The 26,835-nt window shown below is 47.6% G+C and overlaps 1 protein-coding gene across 1 annotated transcript in view; it reads left to right on the top strand.

The window, feature by feature from the left end:
• The window catches only part of PCLO (piccolo presynaptic cytomatrix protein), a 93,292-nt gene extending 67,123 nt beyond the window's left edge, over nt 1-26,169 (top strand). Inside the window, exons 13-26 of the mRNA XM_070754676.1 lie at nt 833-900; nt 1,353-1,555; nt 2,158-2,208; nt 4,967-5,097; nt 7,331-7,424; nt 9,971-10,042; nt 11,303-11,483; nt 12,742-12,936; nt 14,078-14,260; nt 15,701-15,911; nt 16,448-16,500; nt 20,504-20,638; nt 22,869-23,014; nt 25,239-26,169. Coding sequence (XP_070610777.1) covers nt 833-900; nt 1,353-1,555; nt 2,158-2,208; nt 4,967-5,097; nt 7,331-7,424; nt 9,971-10,042; nt 11,303-11,483; nt 12,742-12,936; nt 14,078-14,260; nt 15,701-15,911; nt 16,448-16,500; nt 20,504-20,638; nt 22,869-23,014; nt 25,239-25,382 — 1,867 coding nt within the window. The 3' untranslated portion in view covers nt 25,383-26,169. The remainder of the gene's footprint in view (nt 1-832; nt 901-1,352; nt 1,556-2,157; nt 2,209-4,966; nt 5,098-7,330; nt 7,425-9,970; nt 10,043-11,302; nt 11,484-12,741; nt 12,937-14,077; nt 14,261-15,700; nt 15,912-16,447; nt 16,501-20,503; nt 20,639-22,868; nt 23,015-25,238) is intronic.
• The last annotated feature ends 666 nt before the right edge of the window (nt 26,170-26,835 follow it).

Raw genomic sequence — 26,835 nt, 5'->3', positions numbered from 1 at the left:
ACCTTTGCAGTGCACCCTAATCCCTAACCCAGGGGTCTTCAAACTTGACAGCTTTAAGACTAATGAACTTCAACTCCCATTCCTCAAGTAGCATGACTGGAAGAGGATTCTGGGAATTGAAGTCCACAGGTCTTAAAGTTGCCAAATTTGAAGAGCTCTGGGTTAGGGATTAAGGGTTCAAAGGTCTCCAACCTGGAAACTTTAAGACTTGTGGACTTCAACTCCCATTCCTGAGCTACCATGACTGGAGGAGGAATTCTGGGAGTTGGTCCACAAGTCTTAAAGCTGTCAAGTTTGAACTTTGTAAAAATTGTCCATGGTTGTAAAAAGTATACATGTTTGTAAAAAAATATTCTGCTACACTGGTATTTTATTAAATAATATATATTACCACACCATTTGGTTCAGAATACTTTTTTCCTTATTTTGCACCTCTAAAATCCAGGTGTGTCTTATACTCTGAAAATACGGTAGATAGGAGGAGTTCTGGATTCAGATTTCAGTGAACTCATAAACTCTTCAAGAAACTCTGGTGGGAATCTACTAGATCTACAAGCACAGAAATGTGGTTCAGAGATGGGTGATTGCAAACCGCTCTGTGATTCATGATTCCAGGCAGGGGAAAGGGGGGAGGGGATGGGGGTTGACCCCTGTGCCGCCAGGGGGCCCCTCGCCTGGGTGTCGTGTGAAGTGTACGTGCACTGCCTTGGTCCCCCTCAGAGCTACTTCAGGGCCCCTGTACCGCAGCAGCTTCGTCTCACGGATCTCCCCGACTTCGATCGCTGGGATCATCCGGATGGGGTTTGTCTTAGGTTTGTCTTCCTCCTTTCAGGAATGTCAGCCTGCTGCCAGAGGGCGAGAATTCCCAGCGCCTGGAATTGCTTGAGCCGGGAAAGACGGGTAAGCGACCGGGGGGGGGCTTCGGGGGCTGCTCTTGGGCTACCTGCAGCCTTTCAGTCTGTGGCCAGTGTGGAGGAAAAGGCGGAAGACCCCCTCCCCCCCCGAGAGAGAGAGAGAGAGACCCCCGTTTTCCCTTTTCTTAGAGAATTGCTGAATGTTCCAAGTGGGAAGTAATGGGGTGCAGGAAGGTTCCCCCTCTCTCCCTCCCCCCTCAGATGGGCTGGTCCGAGCACCCTGCTTCCTGTCTTCCCAGAAATGGTTCTTCTGAATCCCAAAGTGTGACATTCCAATATTTATTCGATTTAATATTCTGGAATTTTTAATGGAGATTTCCCAGTTTGTTTCCTCCTGTTGTTGTGAAAACTGAGCAAACCTTAGGTGGTCAGGACCGTGTTGTTGTTGCTGTTGTTGTTGCTGTACACAGCACTGGCTGTGCATTTGTGTGCTTGCAGTGGATAAAACGAAATCCCCCGGCGTCGATCCCAAGCAGCTGGCGGCAGAGCTGCAGAAGGTGTCTCTGCAGCAGGCGCCCCTGGGGGCTGCGGAGAAGGGGTCCCACGCGCCCTCGGGGACGGCCTCGGCCACCTCCAGCTCCGTGCCCAGCCCTGGGCAGCCCGGCTCCCCCTCCGTCAGCAAGAAACGGCACAGCAGCAAGGTAGGGAGGGGCTTCTCCCCCCCCCGGGGCCGGAAGGGAGGGGGGGGCCCTTTCGACCTCTGCATGGTCAGCCAGGACGGGGGGCCCACTCCCAAGCGGCTCCTCTCCCTGTGCTCACAGGCATTGCCCCCCACACACACACACCTACACAACAGTGTGTGTCTCCCCCTGGATGGAGGGGGGAAAGATGAGGGTGGGGTGGGGTCCCTTGTGAACCCCTCTGAAGTCCAGGGAAGCGGGGACATGGAGTAGATAGGCACAGCGTCCGGCACCCTAAGCCAGGCCGGCCCAGGCCTTGGGAGCGTTTGCACAGGCAGAAACACTCGTTTGATATTGTACTCAGAAGCTTTTAGGTTATGGCATGTGCCAATCTAAAATTATTATAATTCACCTTTGAGACAAGGCATTAAAATCAGAATTACTGCAGGAAATCTCACCTTTATGCAGAGTTTCAGTTCAGTTCTGAATTTTTAAGTCACCAAGTGAATGGTCCCCTCCTCTTAACTGTACACATTGAACAATGCTGTGGTCATTCTAATCCAGTTGTAAAGAGAGACCGAATAATAACAACCAGCGCTGGTTTATTTGTTTTTGAATGACAGCCTGCTGAAGCCTCCAAGGGGGGGTCCCACCCCATCACCGGAGAAATCCAGGTAACGCCCTCATGCTAAGCTATGGACTGTTTACCTTTGTGGCCAAAAAGTATGAAATTCATGTTTCTGGTTTGTACTTTGGGATAAGGGAACAATGCAGGGACAGAACAGTTTGTATGTTTGATACATTAATTGGGTTGTGAGAGGCCACGCTGAAAGCGGGGGGTGGGGGTGGGGGGGTTGCCCGAGCCAGGGAAATAGGACGAGGATGAGGATGATCGTGCCGAAGGCTAACTCATTGTGGGCCAGATCCTATTCCTGTGCCTCTAAGAGGAACCAATCTGCTGTTTTCCGTTGGACTGGGATCCAAAGAAACACACACGGAGTTCCGCCTCGTTCCTTCCCAGGGGACCGTGGTTGTTCCTGCCCCGACTCTCTTCCGCAATGGAGCTCAGCTCATAAGTGAATACAAAGTGATGCAGAGCCGAGTTTTCAGAACTGGACCCCAGCCGGCCTTCAGGTCCTCCGTCCTTGGAGCTTCCAAGCACCTAGAACGGACGCAGGGGAAGAAGGGCGGGCTGCTGTGCGGGCTCCCTCTCCTCAGAGGAATCGGGCCAGACTGCCCTCTGGAGTAGCAAGGACAGTGGACAGCAAGCGGGATCCCTCGGTTAGGGCTGACTTTTAAATTGGGCAACAAAGCATTTTGTGGTCTATAATTGCCGTTTAATGTTTAACAAAATTTGTATGCTGCCCAACTCCAGTGGACTCTGGGCGGCTAACAACATGTAAAAAAACAGTATAAAAATTACAATGTCAGAATAAAATGTACAAACAGTCAATAACTCTATTAATAACAACACCGACTGCGACCCGACCGGAAAGATAGGAGGAGACGCACCGCAAAATGGTGCCTCCCACCCCCAACCCCTCGAGCCGTCGCAGAGGCATATCATGGACGATGGGATCGAAAGCCCCTGAGAGGTCAAGAAGTACCAAGATAGAGGAATGACCCCTATTCCCGGGCTCACCAGAGGTCATCCATCAGCATAGTCGTAGCAGTTTCTGTGCCGCAGCTGGACCTGAAGCCTGATTGCAATGGGTCCAGATAATCTGCTTCATCCAGTGACCGCAGGGCCTGGAGTGCCGCTACTTTCTCCACAGCCTTGCCCACGAAGGGCAGGTCGGAGACCGGCTGAAAGTCTTTCAATTCAGCTGGATCCAGGGAGGGCCTCTTGAGGAGGGGCCTCACAACCGCAGGAAGGGCCTCCCACTCAAGGAGGCGTTGACCACAGCCTGGAACCAGCCCCGTGTCACCTCACTGCTGTTCAAGACCAGCCGGGGGGGGGCACGGGTCCAACAAACAAGGCCCTCACCGCTCCCATAGCCTTGTCCCCTTCCTCCTCAGGAGTCACAGGGTCAAACTCACCCCACACAGTAGGACCAAGGCCTGCCCATGTCATCTCGGTCGGCATTGCCCAATCAGAGTCCAGGTCCATTTGAATCTGGGCGACTTTCTCCGCCAGAAACTGAACAAATGTCTCAGCTCCACCCTGCAGGGACTTCTCCACTCCCTCCACGTTAAGAAGGGAGAAGGTCAGCCTAAAAAGGGCAGCTGGACGCCAATATGCAGATGCAAGAAATGTGGAAAAATGCGAACATTTTGCTGCCCGTATAAGATAAGTCCTGATAAAGACTCTTCACAGTGTTCAGTCCGTGTCCGGTCAGATTCAAATTTACTGGTTCTCCAGTCGCCCTACGAATTTCTTCTGGCACCAGGTTGGAGTGCAACAGCCCTGCAGGCTCCTTCAGCTAACTACTTGCTGTGGGTCAGCAGTTCAGATCTCACCACCAAGGTGGACTCAGCCTTCCGTCCTTCCGAGGGGGGTCAAATGAGGACCCAGATTGTTGGGGAGGGGGCGATATGCTGATTCCTTAAACTGCTCAGAGAGGGCTCTAGAAGCACTAGGAAGTGGTGTGTAAGTGCTAATGCTATTTATCCCCCTGAGCTCCTCAGTCAACCGAGGGTCCCTCCTGGATCCATCGCAGCAGAGAGGTTGCAAAGGCGCAATCCAGCCCAGCCCCCCCCCCCCCCCCAAATGATGCCTTATTCCAGGCAACCACAAGGGACTCAGCTGGATTGTGGGCAGTATTGGTAAAGCTAGTTAATGTTCAGATGGACAGCCGGGCTTGGAACTAAAACTAAATTTTTGGAGTTGGCACCGCCTTCTCCTGGAGATGAGCCCGACATGAGGGAGACCTCACCTTTTGTGCCCAGCAGGTGGCAGCACTCAGTCACACCCCCACACACCCATGCCCAGAGTCAACTCAGTTAGGCTATGCCAGCCAGGGGTCCCCAACTTTCCTGAGCCCAGGGACCGGCAGCGGCTGCAGGGGGAGGAGGGGCTGGTCTCGTGCATCCCAACAGAGCCTTGCCCTTCGCTTGCAGGCCATTGGACTGGAACTAGTTCCCAGATGGGAGGGTTGGGGACCCCTGCACTCTGCTAGTTGGTTGAGAGACCACAAAGAGATATCCAGGGTGTAGGCCAAGTTTGGAATAATAAAATGATTGCCAAAGATGGCAGCAGGAAAGTCCACACTAGGAGTCCGTGTTTGCAAGTCCCTCTTTTCTTTCTTTTCAGAGCTCACTTGCTTGACTTTCCTCCAAGACACTTTAATGGACACTTAGAACTTTCGTCCGTTGTGCTAGCTATCATAGGCCATAGTGGGGGGGGGGGAAGGTGTAAGCAAATAATTTTAAAAGGACTTTATTTTCAGAAGCAGTTCAGAAATAACTAACATGAATTAATGTTCTGTTTAGCTTCAAATCAACTATGACAAGCAACTTGGCAATTTGATTATTCACGTCCTTCAAGCAAGAAACCTCGCTCCCCGGGACAACAATGGCTACTCGGACCCTTTCGTCAAAGTCTACCTTCTACCCGGAAGAGGGTGAGTGGGGGGACATTCTCACCCCCAATGCAACAATTCTCATGGTTTCTATTTTTAGAAACTCCTTTCTTGACCACGTAACCAACATTTCTAATTTCAAGGCTAGAAAATGTTGGATGATTGATTGTCAGTCTTGTTAATCCGTCTCTTGTCGGATTGCTTCTCTTCCCCCCCCCCCTTCTCAAAGTCAGCCACAGGTTGCATTGCAATTAATGAAGAGAATTACGCCAGGAATTCTCTCCCGGCTGCATTTTCTGCAAGATGACCCAATGTATTCAAGCTGATGAGGTGGGCTGTCACTGGACCCTGAGACCTCATAAAGATGCTTCAGGCTGGATTGTTTCCCGTCCTTCCTGTGAGAGGGAAAAGTTCAAATCAAATCTGCTCCCAGTGTGGGAAAAAAAGTTCCTTTTCTCTCTGACCAGGGCACACTGGAATTGGTGTTAGCCATAGTTAAACCAGAATCAAGCTACAATTCAGCATTCTGATCAGCTACCAGCTTCTCAGATATGACAGTTTGTTCCAAATCAGAAATAAAATCTTCACAGGAAAGATGAACTCATGAATCATAATTCTGCACTTTCATATTATAGCATTTACCAATGGTTGAGACCTTATAGACCTAATTTGCTAATGGTAGTATGGGGAGAGGGGGAGGACTTCCAGTTGGGGGGATTCTGTTGTGATGTGTCCAATCTGTGTGACATTTCTTCTTTCCTCAATTCTGAGCCTCTTCTGATGATTGGGTGGCATCGTGTTTTATCTCTCTGTGCTCCTAACCTCTTGCTTCCTGTGTCCTTTCCTACTGCTTTTCCATGCCCTGTTTCGCCACCGGGTCTGCAGCCAAGTCATGGTGGTCCAGAATGCAAGGTAGAGACCGTTGCCCTTCGCATGAAAACCCCCGTGCTCTTTGTGCTCCCCTGCCCAGAATTTCAGGAGAACGGCTGGTGGCCGGAGGTGGAAGGTTTATACTAGGCAACAAACAGGCGCAGCAGCAGCATCTTATGCTACCATTACTGGATTAATTGTGAAAGATCACAACTATTTTGATACTTGCAGAAACAATAACACCCCGCCAACTCCTGATTATTCTGAGAGCCCGTTTTCTGGTGAGGCCTCAGACTAGGAACCTGGAGAGGGGGAGGGGGGGACTTCCAATCCCACCTTAAGCCTGGAAGCATTTCAGGGCCCCCTGATCCTGAGCCCCTCGGCTACTGGCTGCTCCTGTCACAGGCAAAGGGCCCACACAATGTAACTGGCAAAAACAGACCTTGAACCCGTGAGAAAACATCAGGAAAGGGGGGGGGGCGATAGTTCTGCTTCCATAGCATGAATTGCTTGCTCGTAAATTCAAATACTGTCCTGAAAAGTCACTTTTATGCATAAATTGTAGTTTTCCATTTTATATCTGTTTCTTTGGAGTTTATGGGATTCTTGCTTTTTTAGTATCCAAATATTTGCACTTAAAAAAAAAAAATTTAGGTATTTGAATAGATGTTAGTAAATCACTTGATAAGCAAAGCCTCCCTCTTGATCCATCAACCTCAGAGACTAAGGCAGCTGTTTTGGGGTCCGTGCGTCAAAAATGTCTTTTTACTGCATACTTACAAAAGTCCCTCACTTGATATATATATACACTGCATTGAAGTGACATTAGTTCTGTAGGACAACCTGATTTAGCTACCATTATTATTATTATTATTATTATTATTATTATTATTATTATTTATTAGACTTGTATGTCGCCCCTTTCCGAAGACTCCATTTGCTTCCCTGCTCTATCTGATTTATGACTTGCGTACTTCTCTGCAAAATTAATCTGCTTAAAGAAGCCAATATTTTTTTTCATAACCAAGCTACTTTATTAGAAATTACTCTATTATTTTCCATATGAAAAGGGATGACTTAGCTTTAAGATTATGCAATAATTTCATTTCAGGGGGGATATTCATGAAAGCAATAATGTCCTGCATAATATGCATAATCCTAAAATGTAATTAAAATAAATGTTCAGTAGAAGATTATCGTTTATGCTGAAGCAGATCGAGTTGTAGTTGTAGTTTATTTTATTGTCACTGCAGCTTGTACAACGAAATGAAATGCCATCTAATGTCATTGGACTATAGGAACCTGAAAGTTTAGTCATCCAATATGTTAAAACTGTTTTTAAATTGGAGCCACAGGAGACCCATGAAAGACCCATGTGATGCTCTGTTCCTTTGTTTCACTCCAGCGTGGAGAACAAGAGGAAGACAAAATACATACAGAAAAGCTTGAATCCTGAATGGAACCAGACGGTTATTTATAAAAGCATCTTCATGGAGCAGGTCTGTGGCTAAAGGAGGTTTTTTGTTCCCGAGACCATGAGAGGGAAACAGGGTTTCCATGATAACGTCCCCAAAGTCCTGATCGCACGCAATTTCCCACCCCCCTATCCTTTCCCCCCCCTTAAACTTTGAACGGAGATGAACTGGGACCGAAGGTCTTTCCCAAAGGAAGTGCTGATTAAGATAAATGATAGGCAGGGATTTTAAATCTAAATGCAGTGCCCAGCTTGTCTGCCAAAAATTGTCAATTATGTGTAAAACTAGTTTTGGAGATTTTCTGATTTGCCACATTTCAAACTGGGAATTGCTCAGAACAAAAGATGTGGAACTAATTCAATTATTTATTGCTAATTATAATTATCTATCAAATAAAGGACCCTGTATGTGAAAAATAATCCATCCGTTTCATATACTTCCTATAAAATCTATTCCACACCCACGGGTCATCTTCATACACATAAATATGCTGCACAAATTCTCCTTTTAAGAAGAAGGAATGCCCAAAAGGGGGGTGGCACAAGTGGGGGGTGGCACAAGTGGGGGGTGGCACAAGTGGGGGGTGGCACAAGTGGGGGGTGGGGGTGGGGGCAGAATTGGGAGGGGAGGAAGAAGAAAGGGGGGGGGAGACCCGGTGGCAAAGGGGCCGTTGCTCTGTTCTTGGCATTGCCCGCCGAGCGTTGTGTCGCCTGGGAAGATATTGGCCAGCCAGAGGATTTCGAGCCAAGGAGGACGCAGGCTTTTTGTAGCAAGGGTGTGTCTGGAACCGTCACAGGTGCGTGTGCGTGTGTGTCAGGTGTGTTTATCTACAGGGACACATCATAATAATCACCTTAAATTGCGCAGAGACCTGTCAAGTGCTACAGAATGGGGGGCAGAGGGGTTCAGGAAGATGGGATGAGGAGCAAATGATAAGAAAGTCATTTTCAATTTTTCAGCAAGAAAAATTCTTCAGGAAAAACTCTTAAGCAGTGGAGCCATGTGGCCCTGCCTGGTAGGAACATGGGTTGCTGGCCTGTTTCATCAAGCACGTGTTAACAACTCTGGACACATGAGATGGTCAGGAATACATGGGGACATTAGGACAGGGGTGGTAGGCCCGATGGTGCGCTTATGCACGCCCCTTTCACACCTGTTAGGAACAGGGTGAGGTCAGCAGTGGACCGTCTAGGGGCGAAGTTTTGGGGGTCTGGGGAAGAAGCCACAGAGTCAGGGAGGGCATAACAGGCAGGTGCCACTCTGTGGCTGAAGTCGTATTTCCTGCATTCGAGTTTTGAGTGGTTTACCCTGAGTTCGTTTCTACTATGTGCGCGTGTATTGTTATGGGGAAGCTGAAGGAAGGACATTGTAGCAGATCATTGCTTGTAATATGCTTCAGTCGGACCAAAGGTGGCATAGTTCTAAGTTGTCTAAGCCCAGAATGTCAACTCTTCTGGCCAAAGGTCTTCTGCTACGAGCGGGGGAGTGGAGGACTCTTCTCGTGACATGTCTCGGGCCTCCTTCGATTGTGTTAATGTCCGACATGCGGTGCGTGTTCCAGGCAGGTGAGCTGTGTTCAAGAACTGCTCTAGCAAAGGTCTTGTATGCCCTGGTGGGCAGTTCAATGTTGCCAGAGGAGAAACCAGGCCAAGTGAGGTCAGCCACTCCTAAGGCCTTTGTGGCAATGCTGTTCCCGTGAGCTCTGGCGCTTGGGTGGCGAGAGAGGAGCCCTCCGAGGGAGGTCCCTGACGGAGGGGCGAGGGAGGGCAGAGGGCCCCCCCTCCCTCCCGCCCCTCACGTGCTCAAGGAGAAAAGGGGGGAGGGGTGTCACGGGATGATCTCCTCTTCCTCTGGACCTCAGTGGCCCTTCTGGTTGCTTTGGGACAGTATATGGTCAATTATGCACATGCCAATCATTCAAGATCCAAACTGACTAATCAGTACAGCAAATCAGTTCCGATCAAAACACAGCATATCAATTTGATCTGAAGAAAAGGTCAAGTTCAATTAACTTGATTCTAACTGTCAATTTGATTGGATAAAAAGTGGGCTACACATGTATGAAAATCTAACAAAGCACCAGGTTGACTTAAAAGTGTCCAATTTGAAATTGAATATTCAATTTCATGAATTCATTGGATCAAAACACCTTTTAGACAGGTCTTTAAATTAAAATGAACTACATTTTCTTTCACCTTCAAACCCCCCAAACATTAAGACATTAAGAAAGAGACGATGGAGCCCCATGCCCAAGGTCCTTAGCCGAGTGAGCTCACAGCAGGTTGAGGTTCCCCAGACGGCCTCTTCCACCATTCCAGGTAGCCACTTAATGGGTCCTGACTTGGGGTGGCCCCCCTCCCGGTCAAAGCTTGGCCAAATAACTCCTCCGTTCAGAATTCGTTCGAAAGATCTCCCTCCTGCCCCCAAGTCCGTGTGAAGATAATGACTGCTGAGTGACCACCTTGCCAATGCGCAGAGGGTACGAGAAGGTACATTAATCAGTGGAGCATGTTTTGTAGGCTGGCTGTGAATTGCTCAATGGGGACTAACGTTCATTGTCTTTTGCACAGCTGAAGAAGAAAACCCTGGAGGTCAGTGTCTGGGACTATGACCGATTCTCCTCTAATGACTTCTTGGGTGAAGTAAGTTTACTATTCTCCTTATCTTGTCTAATTTTTCCCTTTCCCCAGATGACAATACAATCACACGACACAGTTTTTAAATAGAATAGAATAACAGAGTTGGAAGGGACCTTGGAGGTCTTCTAGTCCAGCCTCCAGCTTAGGCAGGAAGCCCAACCCCACTTCGGACAGGCATCTTCTTAAACACTTCCAGTGTTGGAGCCTTCACAACTTCTGGAGGCAACTTCTGTTCCACTCATTAATTGTTTTCACTGTCAGGAAATTTCTCCTTAGTTCTAAGTTGCGTCTCTCCTTGTTTAGTTTCCACCCATTGCTTCTTGTTCTACCCTCAGGGGCTTTGGAGAATGACTGGTTTTATCCTGAGCCCAAATCAAAAGTAAACTGGCACGAAAGGTGTATTACAAAGTACTTATTTTATTTAAAAATCCATTTTTAAAGAGGGTGAAATTCTGGAGAAAGTACTCAGAAACATTAAGATATCCTAAAGGGTGTGTACAAAATACAAATTATATATAAATCCAATTAATAATAAGTAAATAACCACAGGTCTGCGGAGAGGGGCGGCATACAAATCTAAATAATAAAATAAATAAATAAAAATAAATAAATGTCTAGACTGCCTTCTGCTCTGGCTGAAACCAACCTCCATTGCCCACACCTGCAATTCTTAAAACAATCACTCTGAGAAAAAAAACAAACCCACCTGTTCTTTCTTGGAGTACTTTCCTCTCATCAGCTGTTTCCTCAAAATTGTCAATCATCACTCTACGGCACAAACATGACGGAACTCGAGCCCTCAAAGATCTCCGACTAGGCTCAGGAAGAAGCGTTTCCCCATTCAGAATTCTTTTAAGTGTCTTACAGCTGGAAGTAAACCTGCCCTTCATCTCCATCTGTGATTACTCTTTCTTTCTTTCTCTTTCTCTCTCTCTCTCTCCTTCCTTCCTTCTCCTCTTCTCTCCCTCTCTCTTCCTTCTTCTCTCCCTCTCTCTTCCTTCCTTTCCCTCCCTGTAACACTTTTCCTTCTAACACCATTCAGTTCCTGGTCTCCTGAAATGAGGACCTTGCCCGCAGATAATGAGCCATCGCCTGGAATCTACGGAGAGGGGCAGCATACGATTGAATGGATGGATGGATGGATGGATGGATGGATGGATGAATGGATGTGGTGTGGTGTGAAGTGGGCTCAGAGGGGGCGCTGAGGTTCGGTGCCTAGTTTTCCTTTTAACAGAACTGGGGTTTTGCCCCCTTCCTGCCTAGGTCTTAATCGAGCTGTCGGGGGGGCCCCCGCTGGACAACACACCCCGCTGGTACGCCCTGAAGGAGCAGAGCGAGAGCATCGACCATGGGAGGGGCCACACAGGGCAGGGGGGGCAGCCGCCCCCCAAACCCTCAGTCATCAAGAGCCGAAGCCATGGGATTTTCCCCGACCCATCCAAAGGTAAAAAGGCTCCCCCCGCCTGCCCTCCCCTGCCTCCCCCCGGCCCCTCCCCTGGCGTTATGGGCCCCTGGGGGTGAGTTCAGATCGCGCCAGGATCCCGGTGGACCCCCTGCCCTGCCCAGCAAGGTATCTCACTTCTCAGGCAGGATGGAGAAAGAGGGAGAGAGAGAGATGACGGGGGGCGGAAGGGAAGAGCCTGGGTGGCGCAGGGGTTCGAGTGCAGCACTGCAAAGCTCCTCCTGCTGCCAGCAGTTTGGCGGATCGAATCTCCCCACCGGCTCCAGGTGGACTCGTCCTTCCTGGGTGGGTCAAAGGAGGACCCAGAGGCTGACCGCTTAGAGAGGGCTGGAGAAGCCTTCTGAAGCAGCAGCATAGCTGTCTCAATGCTCTGGGGCTCTCCTGCCAGGTCTAGAGCGCAGGGCTACTTCGGAGGGTGGGACCGATTGGCCCCTCCAATGCAGCCATGCGCCCAAAGAGAGGAGGAGGGGGCAGTGGGGGGGGAGGAAGCAAAGAAACGCACCCCCCCACACACACCCCTTCACTTGGGGAGAGGTGATGGGGAGCTAATAGAAGGCGGCCTCCATTTCTGCCTAGGAGCTTCCGGCCTGTTCAGGGAGTGAAGCCCGGAGAGTTTGGGTTTGGTTCCAAGGAGGCCTTGTTCGCCCGCGAATGCCTCCGTCCTCAGCTCCCAAAGAGCCCCAGGGGGAGCCCCTCGTGCTCTGTAGGGTTCAAGGGGCCGAGTCGGTTGAAGACCTCGTAACACTGCCGGAACATCTCCCCCTATGCGAAGGCCTGGCACCGGAGCTTAAAAGCTCTCCGGGTGATGTGGCCCCATAACGGGCCCTGAGCCGAGCCAGGGGCAGAGCGGAGGGGGCTGCAGCTGTGGGAGAGCTTCATTTGTCCACAGCCGCCTGAGGAGGAAAAAAAGGGGGGGCTTTGAGTTTCCTCCTCTGAGGGAACCTCCCCCCACCCCCCACCCCCACTGGGGTCTTTGCCCCCAGCCCAGCAAAGGTCCAGAGAGGGTGGCAGGTGGTCTTCAGTGGAGGGCCAGCGCTGTCCTCATTGCCCTCTGCTTCTTATTCTCCACAACGCAGCCAGGCCGACCCACAGACCCCCCCCCCTGTGGCCCCCAGTCGAGGGACGGTGTGGGGGGGGCACAGGGGGGACGTCCTCTTGCGTCCACGATGGCTGTGGGGCTCTGGGGTGGACGAGGACTGACGTGCGCTCTGTTGCCCCCCCTCCCCCTCCCCTTGGCCAGAGATGCAGGCGCCCACCATGGAGAAATCCCACAGCAGCCCGGGAAGCTCCAAGTCCTCCTCCGAGGGGCACCTGCGCTCCCACGGACCCTCGCGCAGCCAGAGCAAAACCAGCGTCACTCAAGCCCACCTGGAGGACGCCGGGGCCGCCATTGCCGCTGCTGAAGCCGCCGTCCAGCAGCTCCGCCTCCAACCAAGTAAAAGACACAAATAAAATTCCTCAGCATGGCAGCTTAATTCTCATCTGTGGCCTTTTCCTCCTCCTCTTCCTCCCCCTCCTCCTCCCATCTTCCCGCTTGCCCCCCTGTCCTTCCTTCCCGCTCTGGCCCTCTCTGGGCGCGTTCCACCCTTTCCAGCCGTCCCTCCGTCCGTCCATCTGTAAATACATAGAAACCCAGAGAACAGCCTCCTCCTCCTTTTCTACTGGTCCCTCTTCGATAGATAGATGGATATATAGATATATATATATACTATATGCAATGCCACTACACTGGTTGTTTTCCCAGCATGGTTGTTTCCCATTTGCTCAGTTGTGTCACAATCCTGCACTTCTTACAGGAAAGGTTTGTTGTGTTTTGCCCCTTTGGTGTCACTAAATGCCTCAACTAATCTAAATGTTATGTACTTCCTTTCCAGCTCTACCCCTACCTGAACATTGTGGAAAATTTTATTTTAAAAAGCCCAGCACACTAAATTTGAAAAGCAAATGGGGTAGAGACCTATTGTAGAATATTAGAATTTGGAAACAAAAATGGAAGGACGTGTTTGGTTCAGTTTTATACTGGCAAATGTTCTTTCCTTTGCACAAAAGTATATTTTTTTAGAAACAACGTCCTTGAAGTATTTTCTTTGTCCAATGATCATGTTGTATAACCACACAGACAGAGGTTCATTGGCTGTAATTAAAATTAGATACTGGCTTCATTAACGATGGAATCATTAGCCCTATATTTTATCAGGGCATAAAAAATGTTGGTTGCCAATGAGGTTTAACGATGACAGCTGAATTCCTGTATTTCACCACACGTCAATCGTTGTTTCGTGGAATTGCAGGTTGAGGATTTAGTGTGTGGCAAATCAGTGCAATCCAACCGTGGCCACTGATAATTGGTGCCCAGCCACTGTTGCGTAACGCCAAAGGCAGGAAACCCTCTTCATCCTTTCATTTTAATGGAAAAGAAACAGCCCCGGGCTGCTCCCTGCACGCTGTCTCTTTGGAAGCCCATGGCAGTGCCCGGAAGAGAGTCTCTCGCCGTCTCTGTCTGCATGACTCACATTTAAGCTGGTCCCATCTGAGGTCCCCGTTGTGGGCGTCCATTTCACCCGTAAGCGCCACAGCGGCCCACAAAAGCGGCCACTCCGATCAGGCCAGGAAGCTGCACAGACACAGCCTAGCGGGCGTCCTCCCCATTCAGGGGACTCAGTCTGACAGTCTGCCTCCACCAGCCAGTGACCGCCAAGAGCAAAGCCAACTGGCCCTCAGGAAAGTGATGTCCGGTGGACCCTTCCACGCTGAAGGAGGTGAGCAGAAAGGCCCAGGGACCCGGGGCCTGCTAGTCCATTTGCACGGGGAAGTTGTCCCTCCGCCCGGAGCGGCCGTGTCCCACTGGGTTAAAGGCGGTCAAGGTTCCTCCGTGACTCTCTCATTAGATTGGTGTGCACCTTGTTTTGTATTGTGCCCTGTGAGCTGCCCCGAGTCTTCGGAGAAGAGTGGCACACCACTCTAATTAACAACAACAACAATAACAATAATAATCATCCTATATGAAAAATAGGGTGGCCTTCCTGCCACTTCCCTCAAATACATGGACCGAATGTCTTAGGAGAGTCCACCATTCAGGGATGCAAAGGGAAACGTGGAAATCTAATATTCAGCATTTTCAAACGTTACGTGATATCAAATAAAAAGGAAACAGTGTTTTCTGTTGAGTTAGTTTTACTCTTAAGCATATTTTACATTTATTACAATTTGGGGCCATTCATTTTCTAAGGCTACATATTTCTTATATGTAATTATGTTAATATTCATCTAGTTTTTTAAATTCTATGAAAAATTTAATTGTTGGATTCAAGAATTTCTTAAGCATTCTAGCGCTCCAGCTACTGAGGTACCTGGACTGTGCAATTTTTGTCATGTTTCAACCGAATATAATACCAAGCGAAAACTCTGGGTAAGTTCTAGTCAGAATGTACCATAGCAAAATCATTAAAACAACCATTATAGATAAACCAGTTTCATTCATTTTTAGCATTTAAAACAAAAGATGAAGAAAATAGATCATTAAAAAAGTGAACTTTTACTTAGGAGGGTTCTTTATAGGGGTTGCTCCCTTGTCACCACTGGGCTCCCCACCTGAATTTGGGACCATTACATGGGTGCAGCTCCCTTAAGCCATTTTGGGAAATATGTTCAAGCACTTTTAGTCCAAAATGCTGACTATATAATAGCTGAGATTTAACTGATACACTTCAATCAAATTGGCCATTTACTGTATTTCTAACAGTTGTTGTTCAGTATTGTAATATTTGATCTACCTGAATTAAAAAGACGAATGGAATGGAATGGAATAGAATAGAATTCTTTATTGGCCAAGTGTGATTGTACACACAAGGAATTGTCTTTGGTGCATATTAGTTCTACAATGGCACATTTACTGATGGAGTAATGTTATTTAAGTATGCAATAATTCTGTGGAAACTATGGAAGCAATGCATTGTTTGGCCAGAATAGCCTTCTGCCAGAGCCCCGATTAACATAGCCACACTCACTTCAAAATCTGTAACTGCATCCCACTTACGCCAAGGAGCCCACTCAGGAAAGGTAACGGCAGAACCCTCAGGCCAAAATTCCTTCCATCTTGCAAATAAAGGCCATCTCTTCTTTAGGTCAGTTGTGGTATCATCCGTTCAGCCAAGCGGTGGGACCCAATCCCTGCCTGTAACTCTTTCTCCTCCATGCAGCAAGGTCGACCAACCACCGGCCAGGAGAAAGCTCCGTCTCTTCCACTGGCTCGTCCACCAGCACCTTTGGCAGTGGCTACAGCATGGACAGTGAAGGAAGCAACGGCAGCGGCACCACCACCTCCACCACCTCCACCACCTCCACCACCTCCACCACCACCTCCACCACCACCACGATGGGGGACAACAATCACTTCCCCATTCCAAGAATGTAGGGGCTTCTTCTTTCACCCCCGCCTTATCGCTCGGACAGCGCTTCAGGGTCTCGGGAAGCTGCTGCCTCCCCTTCCGGGCTGCCCTCCCCTCCCATTTCTGGCCACCGAGTCCCCTCAGGAACAGCAGGGACACCCCCGAGAGCCCACCGAGGTCCACATGGGGGCCACCGGTTGCTTCTCCCACCGGCAGTGGCCCTCGGCCCAACTGGCCTTATCCAGGAAGTTGAGTGGCCCCGTAGCGCCACTGGCTTCGGCTGGTACTCGGATGAGGTTAGCAATGTGCAGCGGCAAAGCTTTAAAGCTGTTGGCGCATCTTCGCTGCCGTCCACTGGCTGCGACACATCGGGCCAGATCTGTCGGCTCCTAATGTTGCCTTTTTCACAGGGGAATGAACAGGCTCGTGTATATTTTTTTAAATATCCTACTTGCTTCTCTGTGACCAACTGAAAAGATGTTTTCTTGTTTGCACATTGACACATTTATAGAATCCCCTTTATTAATAGCAGCCTCCCCCCTGTGTTTTTATCAACAGAGGAAAGATGAGCCAGAGTGGAGAAGAAGCGGTGAAGCAGTCGGAGGTTGAAGGTAAATCAATTCGAAGTGAGTTGTCTTGGAGCCTGTAGAAGATACTGGGTGGCGTTCTGTTAATCTAGATGCTATTTCAATAGGGTAGCAACGATAGGCCCTTCAGTGTAAACTACTGCCAGTAAGAAACCACGATTCGATGCCAGATGCCAAACCAGCACGCCCCTCCCGTTAGATGGTGAGAAAGGGGACAGGGATGACCAAGGGTAATTAAGGCCAGTGTGGGAAACTGATATAGGAATCGTGGTGACCAATAGCCCCTGTTGGGCTCGGCCCCACTGACCCATCTGGGGAGCTTGGGCTCCCCCCTACGGGCAGGGCAGGGAGTTGCCCACACGTGCTCTAGGTGGCTGCCCCTCGCGGGGGGTCTCCTACGGGTGTAATAATAATAATAATAATTTAATAATAGTAATTTATTAGACTTGTATGCCGCCCCTCTCCGAAGACTGTTAGTGCTGGGAGATGACAAGAATTAACATCTTGCTTGCAACTGTAGTTGACATCTTTAAAAAGACGATGAGTTTTCTAATCACTTCTGGAAATTGGTTATTAATAACTTCTTGAACGCTATTGGAGAGCTTCGGATTGACAACTTTGAAAATGCCTGGTGAGTTTGCCTTCAATCCTGAATGAAGTGAAACTTTAATCATATATGTAAAGACTGAAAGATTTTTAAAATAAATGGCAAAAAGCTAAATAAGATTTTTATCTCATGACATTATAAACAGACTAAGGATGCAGATAGAATTGGAATACATAAATTATTACAATAAGGTTTTAGAACTGATAAAGAACAAACAGCTTCTCGTGGGAAATAAATTTTGTTTTTTACAAGCCATAACAAAGATAAACAAATTTATAGTTTCAAAAAAATAAACACTAGAGGGGATTAAAAACTCTGAGAGAGGGGGAAACACAATCCTACTTTTTGTTAATTAACTGGGACCTAAATATGATGCAAATTATAACATTGAAAATATTAAAGGAAATTTTTAAGAACATAGCTTAAAATTAATAACCACAGTATCAACGGTGTCAGTCATGTTGTCTACCTTTATGGATAAAACATGACACTGAAGAAATGACATGTGGGATAAATTTTATTTGACTAGATAATGATGGTCCCAACAGTGGACTTTAAAAGGAAGTCCAAGAATGACTGAGAAAGGAAGTCATGACTCAAACCAGCATTTATTTATTTATTTATTTATCTATCTATCTATCTATCTATCTATCTATCTATCTATCTATCTATCTATCTATCTATCTATCTATCTATCTATCTATCTATCTATCTATTAGATTTGTATGCCGCCCCTCTCCGTAGACTCGGGGCAGCTCACAACATACAATAAAACAATTCACAACAAATCTAATAAATTTAAAAAAATTTTAAAAACCATTATTAAACCAGGCATACACACAGACATACCATACATAAATTGTATAGGCCCGGGGGAGGGGGGAATGCCTCAATACCCCCATGCCTGATGGCAGAGGTGGGTTTTAAGGAGTTTACGGAAGGCAAGGAGGGTGGGGGCAGTTCTAATCTCCGGGGGGAGCTGGTTCCAGAGATTCGGGGCCGCCACAGAGAAGGCTCTTCCCCGGGACCTGACAGATGACATTGTTTAGTCGATGGGACCCGGAGAAGACCAACTCTGTGGGACCTAATCGGTCGCTGGGATTCATGCGGCAGAAGGGGGTCCCAGAGATATTCTGGTCCAATGCCATGAAGGGCTTTACTTTGAATTGTGACCGGAAACTGATTGGCAACCAATGCAGACTGCGGAGTGTTGGTGTAACATGGGCATATTTAGGGAAGCCCGTGATTGCTCTCGCAGCTGCATTCTGCACGATCTGAAGTTTCCGAACACTTTTCAAAGGTCGCCCCATGTAGAGAGCATTACAGTAGTCGAGCCTCGAGGTGATGAGGGCATGAGTGACTGTGAGCAGTGAGTCCCGGTCCAGATAGGGCCGCAACTGGTGCACCAGGCAAACCTGGGCAAATGTCCCCCTCGCCACAGCTGAAAGATGGTTGTCTAATGTGAGCTGTGGATCGAGGAGGACGCCCAAGTTGCGGACCCTCTCTGAGGGGGTCAATAATTCCCCCCCCAGGGTGATGGACGGACAGATGGAATTGTCCTTGGGAGGCAGAACCCACAGCCACTCCATCTTAACCGGGTTGAGTTTGAGTCTGTTAACACCCATCCAGGCCCCAACAGCCTCCAGGCACCGGCACATCACTTCCACCGCTTCGTTGACTGGGCATGGGGTGGAGATGTACAGCTGGGTATCATCTGCATACTGATGATACCTCACCCCATGCCTCTGGATGATCTCACCCAATGGTTTCATGTAGATATTGAATAGCAAGGGGGAGAGGACCGACCCCTGAGGCACCCCACAAGGGAGTAACCTCGAAGTCGACCTCTGAACCCCCCACTAACACCGATTGCGACTGCATGGCCTTTCTGAGGGCAAATCATGTCAGACTAATCTCATTGATTTCTTTGACTATGTCACAAAGATGTTGGATGAAGGTGGTGCCGTGGATATTGCCTATCCAGACTTCAGCAAAGCCTTTGATACGGTTCCACATAAAGAGCTGATAGATAAATTAGTGAAGATTGGACTTAATCCCTGGATAGTTCAGTGGATTTGGTTTCCAAATGTAAAATAATGCACTTGGGGAAAAGGAATCCTCCATCTGAGTATTGTATTGGCAGTTCTGTGTTAGCAAAAACTTCAGAAGAGAAGGTTTGAGGGGTCGTGATTTCTGACAGTCTCAAAATGGGTGAGCAGTGTGGTCGGGCGGTAGGAAAAGCAAGTAGGATGCTTGGCTGCATAGCTAGAGGTATAACAAGCAGGAAGAGGGAGATTGTGATCCCACTGTATAGAGCGCTGGTGAGACCCCATTTGGAATAATACTGTGTCCAGTTCTAGAGACCTCACCTACAAAAAGAGATGGGTCAAATTGAATGGGTCCAAAGACAGACTACAAAAATGGTGGAAGGTCTTAAGCATAAAACGTATCAGGAAAGACTTAATGAACTCAATCTGTAGAGTCTGGAGGACAGAAGGAAAAGGGGGGACATGATCGAAACATTTAAATAGGTTAAAGGGTGAAATAAGGTTCTGGAGAGAAGTGTTTTTAATAGGAAAGTGAACACAAGAAGGAGGGGGCACAATCTGAGGTTAGTTGGGGGAAAGATCAGAAGCAACGGGAGAAAATATTATTTGACTGAAAGAGTCTTAGAGGCTTGGAACAAACTTCCAGCAGACGTGGTAGATAAATCCACAGTAACTGAATTGAAACATGCCTGGGATAAACATAGATCCACTCTAAGATAAAATACAAGAAATAGTATAAGGGCAGACTAGATGGACAATCTTCTATGTTTCTAAATCTCACTGGATATACAAAAGAAACAGGATGTCAAAAAAAATTACAAATGAAACAAATTAACAGGTCACCAAAAAGTGACCTGGTAATTTGTTTTATTTACAAAACAGGCTTGGTAAAATGTCATCTAGGTGAGATGGGCAGGGTAGAAATGTGGCAAATACATAAATAAATACCTGAAGAAATCAAATCCTGCAGCAACATTTGAATGAGCTAAATATTATGATAAAGAAGGATTTTAAGGTTGCTTTACTTGATCAAGATTCAAACAAGTCATATTATTACTTCTGGCAAATTTTCATGAACTTTCTGCTGACCTGGGATTAAAAAAATTATGTTTTATGGACTTGCTCATAGAAAAGAGATGGGGTATGTTATAAAGAGATCATTGTTTGTAATGGAACAAGGTGAAATTTATTTATACTTGTGATGAAGTTTTGAAATCATTTCCTCTACAATTTTTTTCTATTTATTATATTTTTGATTTTCTCATTCTTTTTTCCTTTTCCCTTTTTACTTTTTCTGTTCCAAATTCTGGGATGCAGCCTTTCCTTTCAGTATGGCTAAATTAATTTTGCTTTCTTGTTTGCATTATCACAGGTAAAACTCAGGTGATGGGTGAAATAAAGATTGCCTTGAAGAAAGAAATGAAGACCGAGGGAGAACAGTTAACGGTGGAAATCCTGCAGTGCAGGAACATAACGTACAAGTTTAAGTCTCCCGATCATTTGCCAGGTATCCTTGGCTCATGAGTCAGTATTTTAATATATATATATGTTTAAATAATGAGCCCACAATTACATGCTATGTTAATTACTTTAAGTACAGCAATAACATGGTGGGATTTTTGTCATTAGATGCAAAATTGTCATACGTTGAATGCCCAGTGGTGAAGTCCACTTTTTTTTAACCGCCTGTGGGTGTGGCTTGGTGGGTGTGGTGTTGCCTGGTGGGCGTGGCTTGGTGGGCGTGGCAGGGGAAGGACGCTGCAAAACCTCCACTTCCCTCCCCCAACCACTGGGCCAGCCAGAGGTGGCATTTGCCCGTTCTCCGAACTGCTCCAGATTTCCAATACCGGTTCTCCAGAACCGGTGAGAACTTGCTGGATTTCACGCCTTTGGTGGAACTGTTTTTCCCGTGAGGTTTTTCCTCTTTTATTCTTCATAAAGACCATGGCTTGGTGGTTATGTGAGCTGACCCCTGTTTAGTGCAGGACCCACTAACCTTGTCCTAGCCTGACACATTTACCTAAAATGTCAATCATTCAAGAGTTTCTGGAGCTTTTTGGAGGACCAATCACCCCTCCCAGCTTTGTGTCACTCGTAGATTTATAAATGTCCTCTTAGCACAAACCTAGGACAGAACAAAAAATGCCTCTCCCAATCAGCACTTCATTTCAAGCTAATTTTGGACCCATTAATCTGCAGATTTGGGGATCTGATAGTTCAAACAGCTGTGCGAATCCTGCCCTGTGATCAGACGATCGGATGGGGGCGAGGGGGGACCTATTTGTGGCCCAAATTCTCAGAATTCCTGCCTGGGCTTTTGTGGTCTAGTTCAGAGCCTTTTCTACTCCTGGCGACTTGCCCCTAGATTCCTCACTGTCTTAGCCGCGTCCCATTGCATCCTGGGTGTAGATACCAGGAAGATAAGGGCATCATCCTATGGTGGGTCCAACGACTGATGCCTCACTGTCCTTCAAAAGAAGGAGAGGATCATTCCCACACAAATTCATGCCTCTGCTTTCTCAAGGGAGCTGGTGGGTTTCCGTCATCCATGGAGAGGTTGGGTGTGTCCAACCGTCTTCCACATTCTCCCATACAATGGTTTGCTGACGGGACAGTGGAATGGCCTCCCGGGAAAGAGTCTTATAGCTGCTATTGGAGTTCTCTAGCTCCACAGACCTGTCACACACACACACACACACACACACAATTCTCTTGTTTTCCTCTTCATTTTATGCTTCTTCTATCTGCCAAGGAAATTTTAACCTTTCCTGATGCATTGCTGTATAAAACCTCTTCTCACTGTCCCAACTGAAGCTCGGCCTTGGAAGAGGGCAAGGCGTCGTTTGTGTCCTCGTCCGTTAAGGTCTGTGGCAGTTGGAACAGCGAAGGGCTAACGAAATTTCTACTCCCACACGGTGGGGCGTGTCTTGTGCAGGACGCCCTGCGTTTTCTTCCAACATCTTTTGGTGCAAATTGGGGGCTCTGGGGCGGAGCTCCATTTTTGCTACCCCACTGCATGTCCCCCCCCACCGTCCAGGCAGCAGCCCCCTCCCCCCCCCCCTAGTTGGACCCTCTGTGGCTAAACTCCCTCATCATCATTACCCACCCTGGTCATGAGTCTCAACATATGTCGGAGGAGGAGGGGGGGAGGGCTTTCCCACCAAACTCTTTTGCTAATCTCTCTCCCACTCATTAGGTTCTAATGGGTTTATTGTACACAATGCACCATTATTGTTTATTATCATTATTAATCCTGGGTTTTTTTCTGAGTATTTCTCCTGGGTTTTTTCTTAGCTATTGAGAGTAGAGCCTCCTAAAAATATTATCAGTCCACCAAACGATGGGGACCTCTGAGTACCCTTGTTCAGAGTAGTGGCTCAAATACAGCCATCCATGTTTCCAAATGAGAATGCCATTGACTCTCATTCATGGTTGTTCTAATTCATTCATACCAAATCAATCTGGTTCATACGATTCAAGTTAAAACCAATTCACAGAGTGAACTGAATTGCCCAACAAACCTAGTTGGGCTGACCGTTTTAACCAGGCGAAGGCCACTTGGTGTGACAGAATAATATCTGATCGCAGAATTTTATTCAGTAAACTCCACAACCATCGGGACAGCTTTGGGGTCACAGAGGCTGCTCTGAGCCCCTTCCCAATGTTAATGATGTCTGGACGTTTGCCGGCCATGAGTGAATTACTAATCTAGGAGGCCAAACTCTTTGTTTCCACAGATCTGTATGTGAAGCTGTATGTGGTCAACCTCGGGACTCAGAAGAGGGTGGCGAAGAAGAAAACGCGGGTGTGCCGGCACGACCGGGAGCCTTCGTTCAACGAGACCTTCCGGTTCAGCCTGAGCCCCTCCGGCCACTCGCTCCAGGTGCCCAGCTCGGCTTTCCCTCCTTGACCGCCTCGTACTTTGAGGAACCTTCTACATTCACACTTCACAAACGTCTTTCATTCACTCACCCGCCTCTGATATTTATAATGCTTCTAGGAACATTCTCCCAACTTTGTTAGTGATTTGGCTTATTTCAACTTGACCCATTATTCCAATTCTGTCTGCAGAAAACCATGTTCCCATCATTTCCATGCTCTCCTCCTTGAGCATAGGTGATTTTTTCAAGTGATACTTTGAGTATAAAAATGAGAGGAAGATTTTAGAAAGTTCTCATTTGAGGTTATTGTAATTCCATTTTATTTCAGTATTTAAAAATAGAACAAAAGATCTGGAAGATATTTCAGTTATCCTGTAGATCAACGTTATCCAACAATACTGACAAATTATCAAAACAGTTATTGGTGGTGACAGTCGTGTTTTCTGCCTTAGTTTTGGTGGATATTTTAACTCTTTGCATTTTAAGGGAAAGAGCTGACGATGTTTTCCAGTCCTGAACACCATTGTATGATTATTCCTTGTGACCTCTGCACTTCCCATCTTGACCCCTGCACACTTTAAGGGAGAGTAATCTTGTAGAAGAAAATATTGCTTAGTTTAATGTCCCCCAGATGTGACACGGTCATAACCAGAAGGTACCCGGTTGAGAAGGATTGACGTAAAGTAATGTTTTAAGATCCTTTCTCTTCTCAGGTCGATAGCTTACCTGAATGCTTTGGCTCTCAGCATATATATATATAAAAAATAAGTTCCCCCTTTGGGATTTTCTGCAAGTGAAATGACGATAGATCTGAAATGAATTACTGAACCCTACATCTGTAGCATGATGCCATGGGCCTCTTAGGTAAACTAACAGGCTGGCATTCAGTCGCCAGACCACAAGCTGGCCTGTCAGGTTAGCCTCGTGTTTGTCACTAGGTGCCCTGCTCCAGAAGTCTTGAGTCCAAGCCAGCCACTCTCCAGAAATGACCTAGAATATTGGGCAAATCTCCATCATCCTCATCAAAGTGAAAAGTAAACATAAACATTCTTTCAATCAATATTTATTTCTTCATGACACTCCTTTGTCACACAATGTTTCACTTTCACATAGATTTCTTTCATGAATTATACAAACTGAATGAGGAAACAATATTGTACAAAAATAGACATATTATGGATTATTTAATTTATCTGATACATTTTGATGATTTATATTAAGATCAAATCAATGACATAAATGATGAATTCATCCGGGGAACTGGTGACGAGCGAAATCCAGAGCCTGGGCTCAGGCTGCAGCTGCTCCACACCAGGACTGCTCTAAATAAAGCTCCCCTCATCCAGGATCCCCTCCCGGAGGAGGAGGAGGCAGACCTGGTGTGTGTGACTGAGACCTGGCTGGGCCCGGAGGGAAGAGTTCCTCTCTCGGAAATGTGCCCAGCCGGGTTTCAGGTGGGGCACCAGCCGCGACTCCAGGGAAGGGGGGCGGAGTGGCAATCATAGCCAAGAAGACCTTCAAGCTGCATAGGCTCACTGCCCCTGAGATTGTGGGTTGTGAGTCCCTTCTTATGAGGCTGGACCTAGGGGTTCAGGTGGACTTGTTGCTCACGCACCTGCCTCCCAGCTGCGTGTCAACAGCCCTGCCTGCGCTACTCGAGAAGGTAGCCGGGCTGGCGGTGGAGTCCCACAGAGTTGGTCTCCTTAGGGTCCCATCAACCAGACGATGCCGGCTGGCGGGGCCTAGAGGAAGAGCCTTCTCTGTGGGGGGGGCGGCCCTCTGGAACCAACTCCCCCCAGAGATTCGCACTGCCCCCCACTCTCCTTGCTTTCCCCAAAAGTTTGAAGACTCATCTTTGGCACCAGGCCTGGGGTCATTAGGTCTCCCCCCCCCCGCGACCAACAAATGTGTTTAGAATAAATTATTGATTGAGTGAATGATAATTGAATGTTTTTAATTTTTAGGATGTTTTTTGAAGACTTTTAACTCTTATTAATTGGATCAAACTGTTTTATTATGTATCCTGTGTTTGTTGTGAGCCGCCCCGAGTCCACTTAGATGGGCGGCATACAAATCCAATAAATAAATATTCCATGGCAAACTTGAGCTATCAGGTTGGACATGAATCCAGCCCTTTTTCTTCAAAGAGTTAATTAAAAGAGCATTTAAGTGCTTTTTCTTCTTAATCTTGTATGAAATGTACCACTTTCTCTTTTTCCCCCCTAGATTCTTCTCGTTTCCAATGGAGGAAAGTTTATGAAGAAAACCTTGATTGGTGAAGCATATATTGGGCTTGATAAAGTGGACCTTAGGAAAAGAATTGTAAACTGGCACAAACTTTTAGTTAGTTCCACACAACAGATCCATTGAGCAAAGGGCTCCTTGATGGATGTCAAGCGGGAAGAGTCTCCTTGTGTGATTCCGGGACTCCACTTAGACGTTAGGCTTAGGTAGGTTTTGCCAAATACAACACAAGGGACACATGTTCTGGGCTACCTAGCATGCTTTGGTGAGGGCTAGTCCACTGGTCTTACTGTGTAAAAAGCAAGAACGAGAGAGCCAAAGAAAAACATCACGCTTGGCTCGGGTGACAAAACAAGTCCACTTGGACGGTGAACTGAGGGTTGAGTGGTGTTAAAACCTTTGTAGCCGCGCGGTCAAAGGCAGTGCGAGTGCAGAAGCCTTGGCTGGCTCCCGGCGAGGGGGCTCTGGGCGTTTCTGGCGCCATGGGAAGGGGGGAGGCGTTTTATGCAAAAGCTCCTGGGTCAGAAGATTCTTCACCTCCGTCCTTCTGTAATTTCGAAGCGTTCAGCCCTCAGGGGCCAATGGCAGTTTTACTTTAAATAGTAGCAATGTTTATGTTTCTTTTCTTGGAGTACCAGTTCAGAGTAACAATTTCAGTGTTTCTCCGTGAGTAATAACGCAGAATCATGATGGTCTTAGACTATGGAGTCCAAAGGGAGGGAGAGGAGCGAGGGGAGGGCATGTGTTGTACCGTTGCCACCACAGCATGAAATAAAACGTAGCCCTGGGTGTGTGGAAGAAGCCACCGTCCTCCCTGCCTTTCTCAGTCTCTTGTTTACAAATCATGGACCCAAAGGGCTGCCAAACGTTGTGTGTCACTGTCTGCCTGTCTTGCTGTCGTCGACTACAAGGAACCGAGGCGTCGGCTGTTGGAAGCCGTCCATGGTTTAGATTCACCCGCGGTGGTGCCCGTGGTTCCCGGCTCATTTTGGAGTTATGGATATTTTTTAATAACTTCTAGGATGTGTTGCCATCCTCATCAGTTGGCGTGGTGGCCTATGACAGACGCCAGGCCCGAGCCCACCCCTCCCTTCGCCAGGGCCGCTCTGCTGAATACGAGGGAGGCGCAGAGAAGGAGGCCCCGTGGGTGTTTGTGAGGCAGGCCCACAGCCCCCCCCCCCCTTCCAAAATGCAGAGAGATCTGCAGAGAGAGATCTGATCCTGCAGCATTCACTGCCACCCACTAGTCACTTTGCAGAAATGGATCTGCCCAACAGATCTGCCCGGGGCCCCTGTAGTCAAAGCGGAAGGAGCTCAGACAGGCTGCAGCGATGCTCCCTGGCGTTCTCCCGCTAGGACAGAGTCTGCGCCGTAGCAGGAGCTGGCGGGCACAGCAAAGCAGCAATGGCAGTGATTGGCTTACTACTATTAAAGTTAATATATCTAAAAATTATAAACTGAACAATAGTTGTTCAATTCAATACATTAAAATATAAATACATAAATATAATTATAAATAAATTGAATATATGATTCTAAACATCAGTGAACATTTTTCAGGAGCTCCAGAGGCTAAAAA

This window comes from Erythrolamprus reginae, chromosome 6 (genome assembly GCF_031021105.1).
Source record: "Erythrolamprus reginae isolate rEryReg1 chromosome 6, rEryReg1.hap1, whole genome shotgun sequence".
Taxonomy (NCBI): Eukaryota; Metazoa; Chordata; class Lepidosauria; order Squamata; family Dipsadidae; genus Erythrolamprus; species Erythrolamprus reginae.
This window is presented reverse-complemented; position numbering and strand designations above follow the sequence as displayed.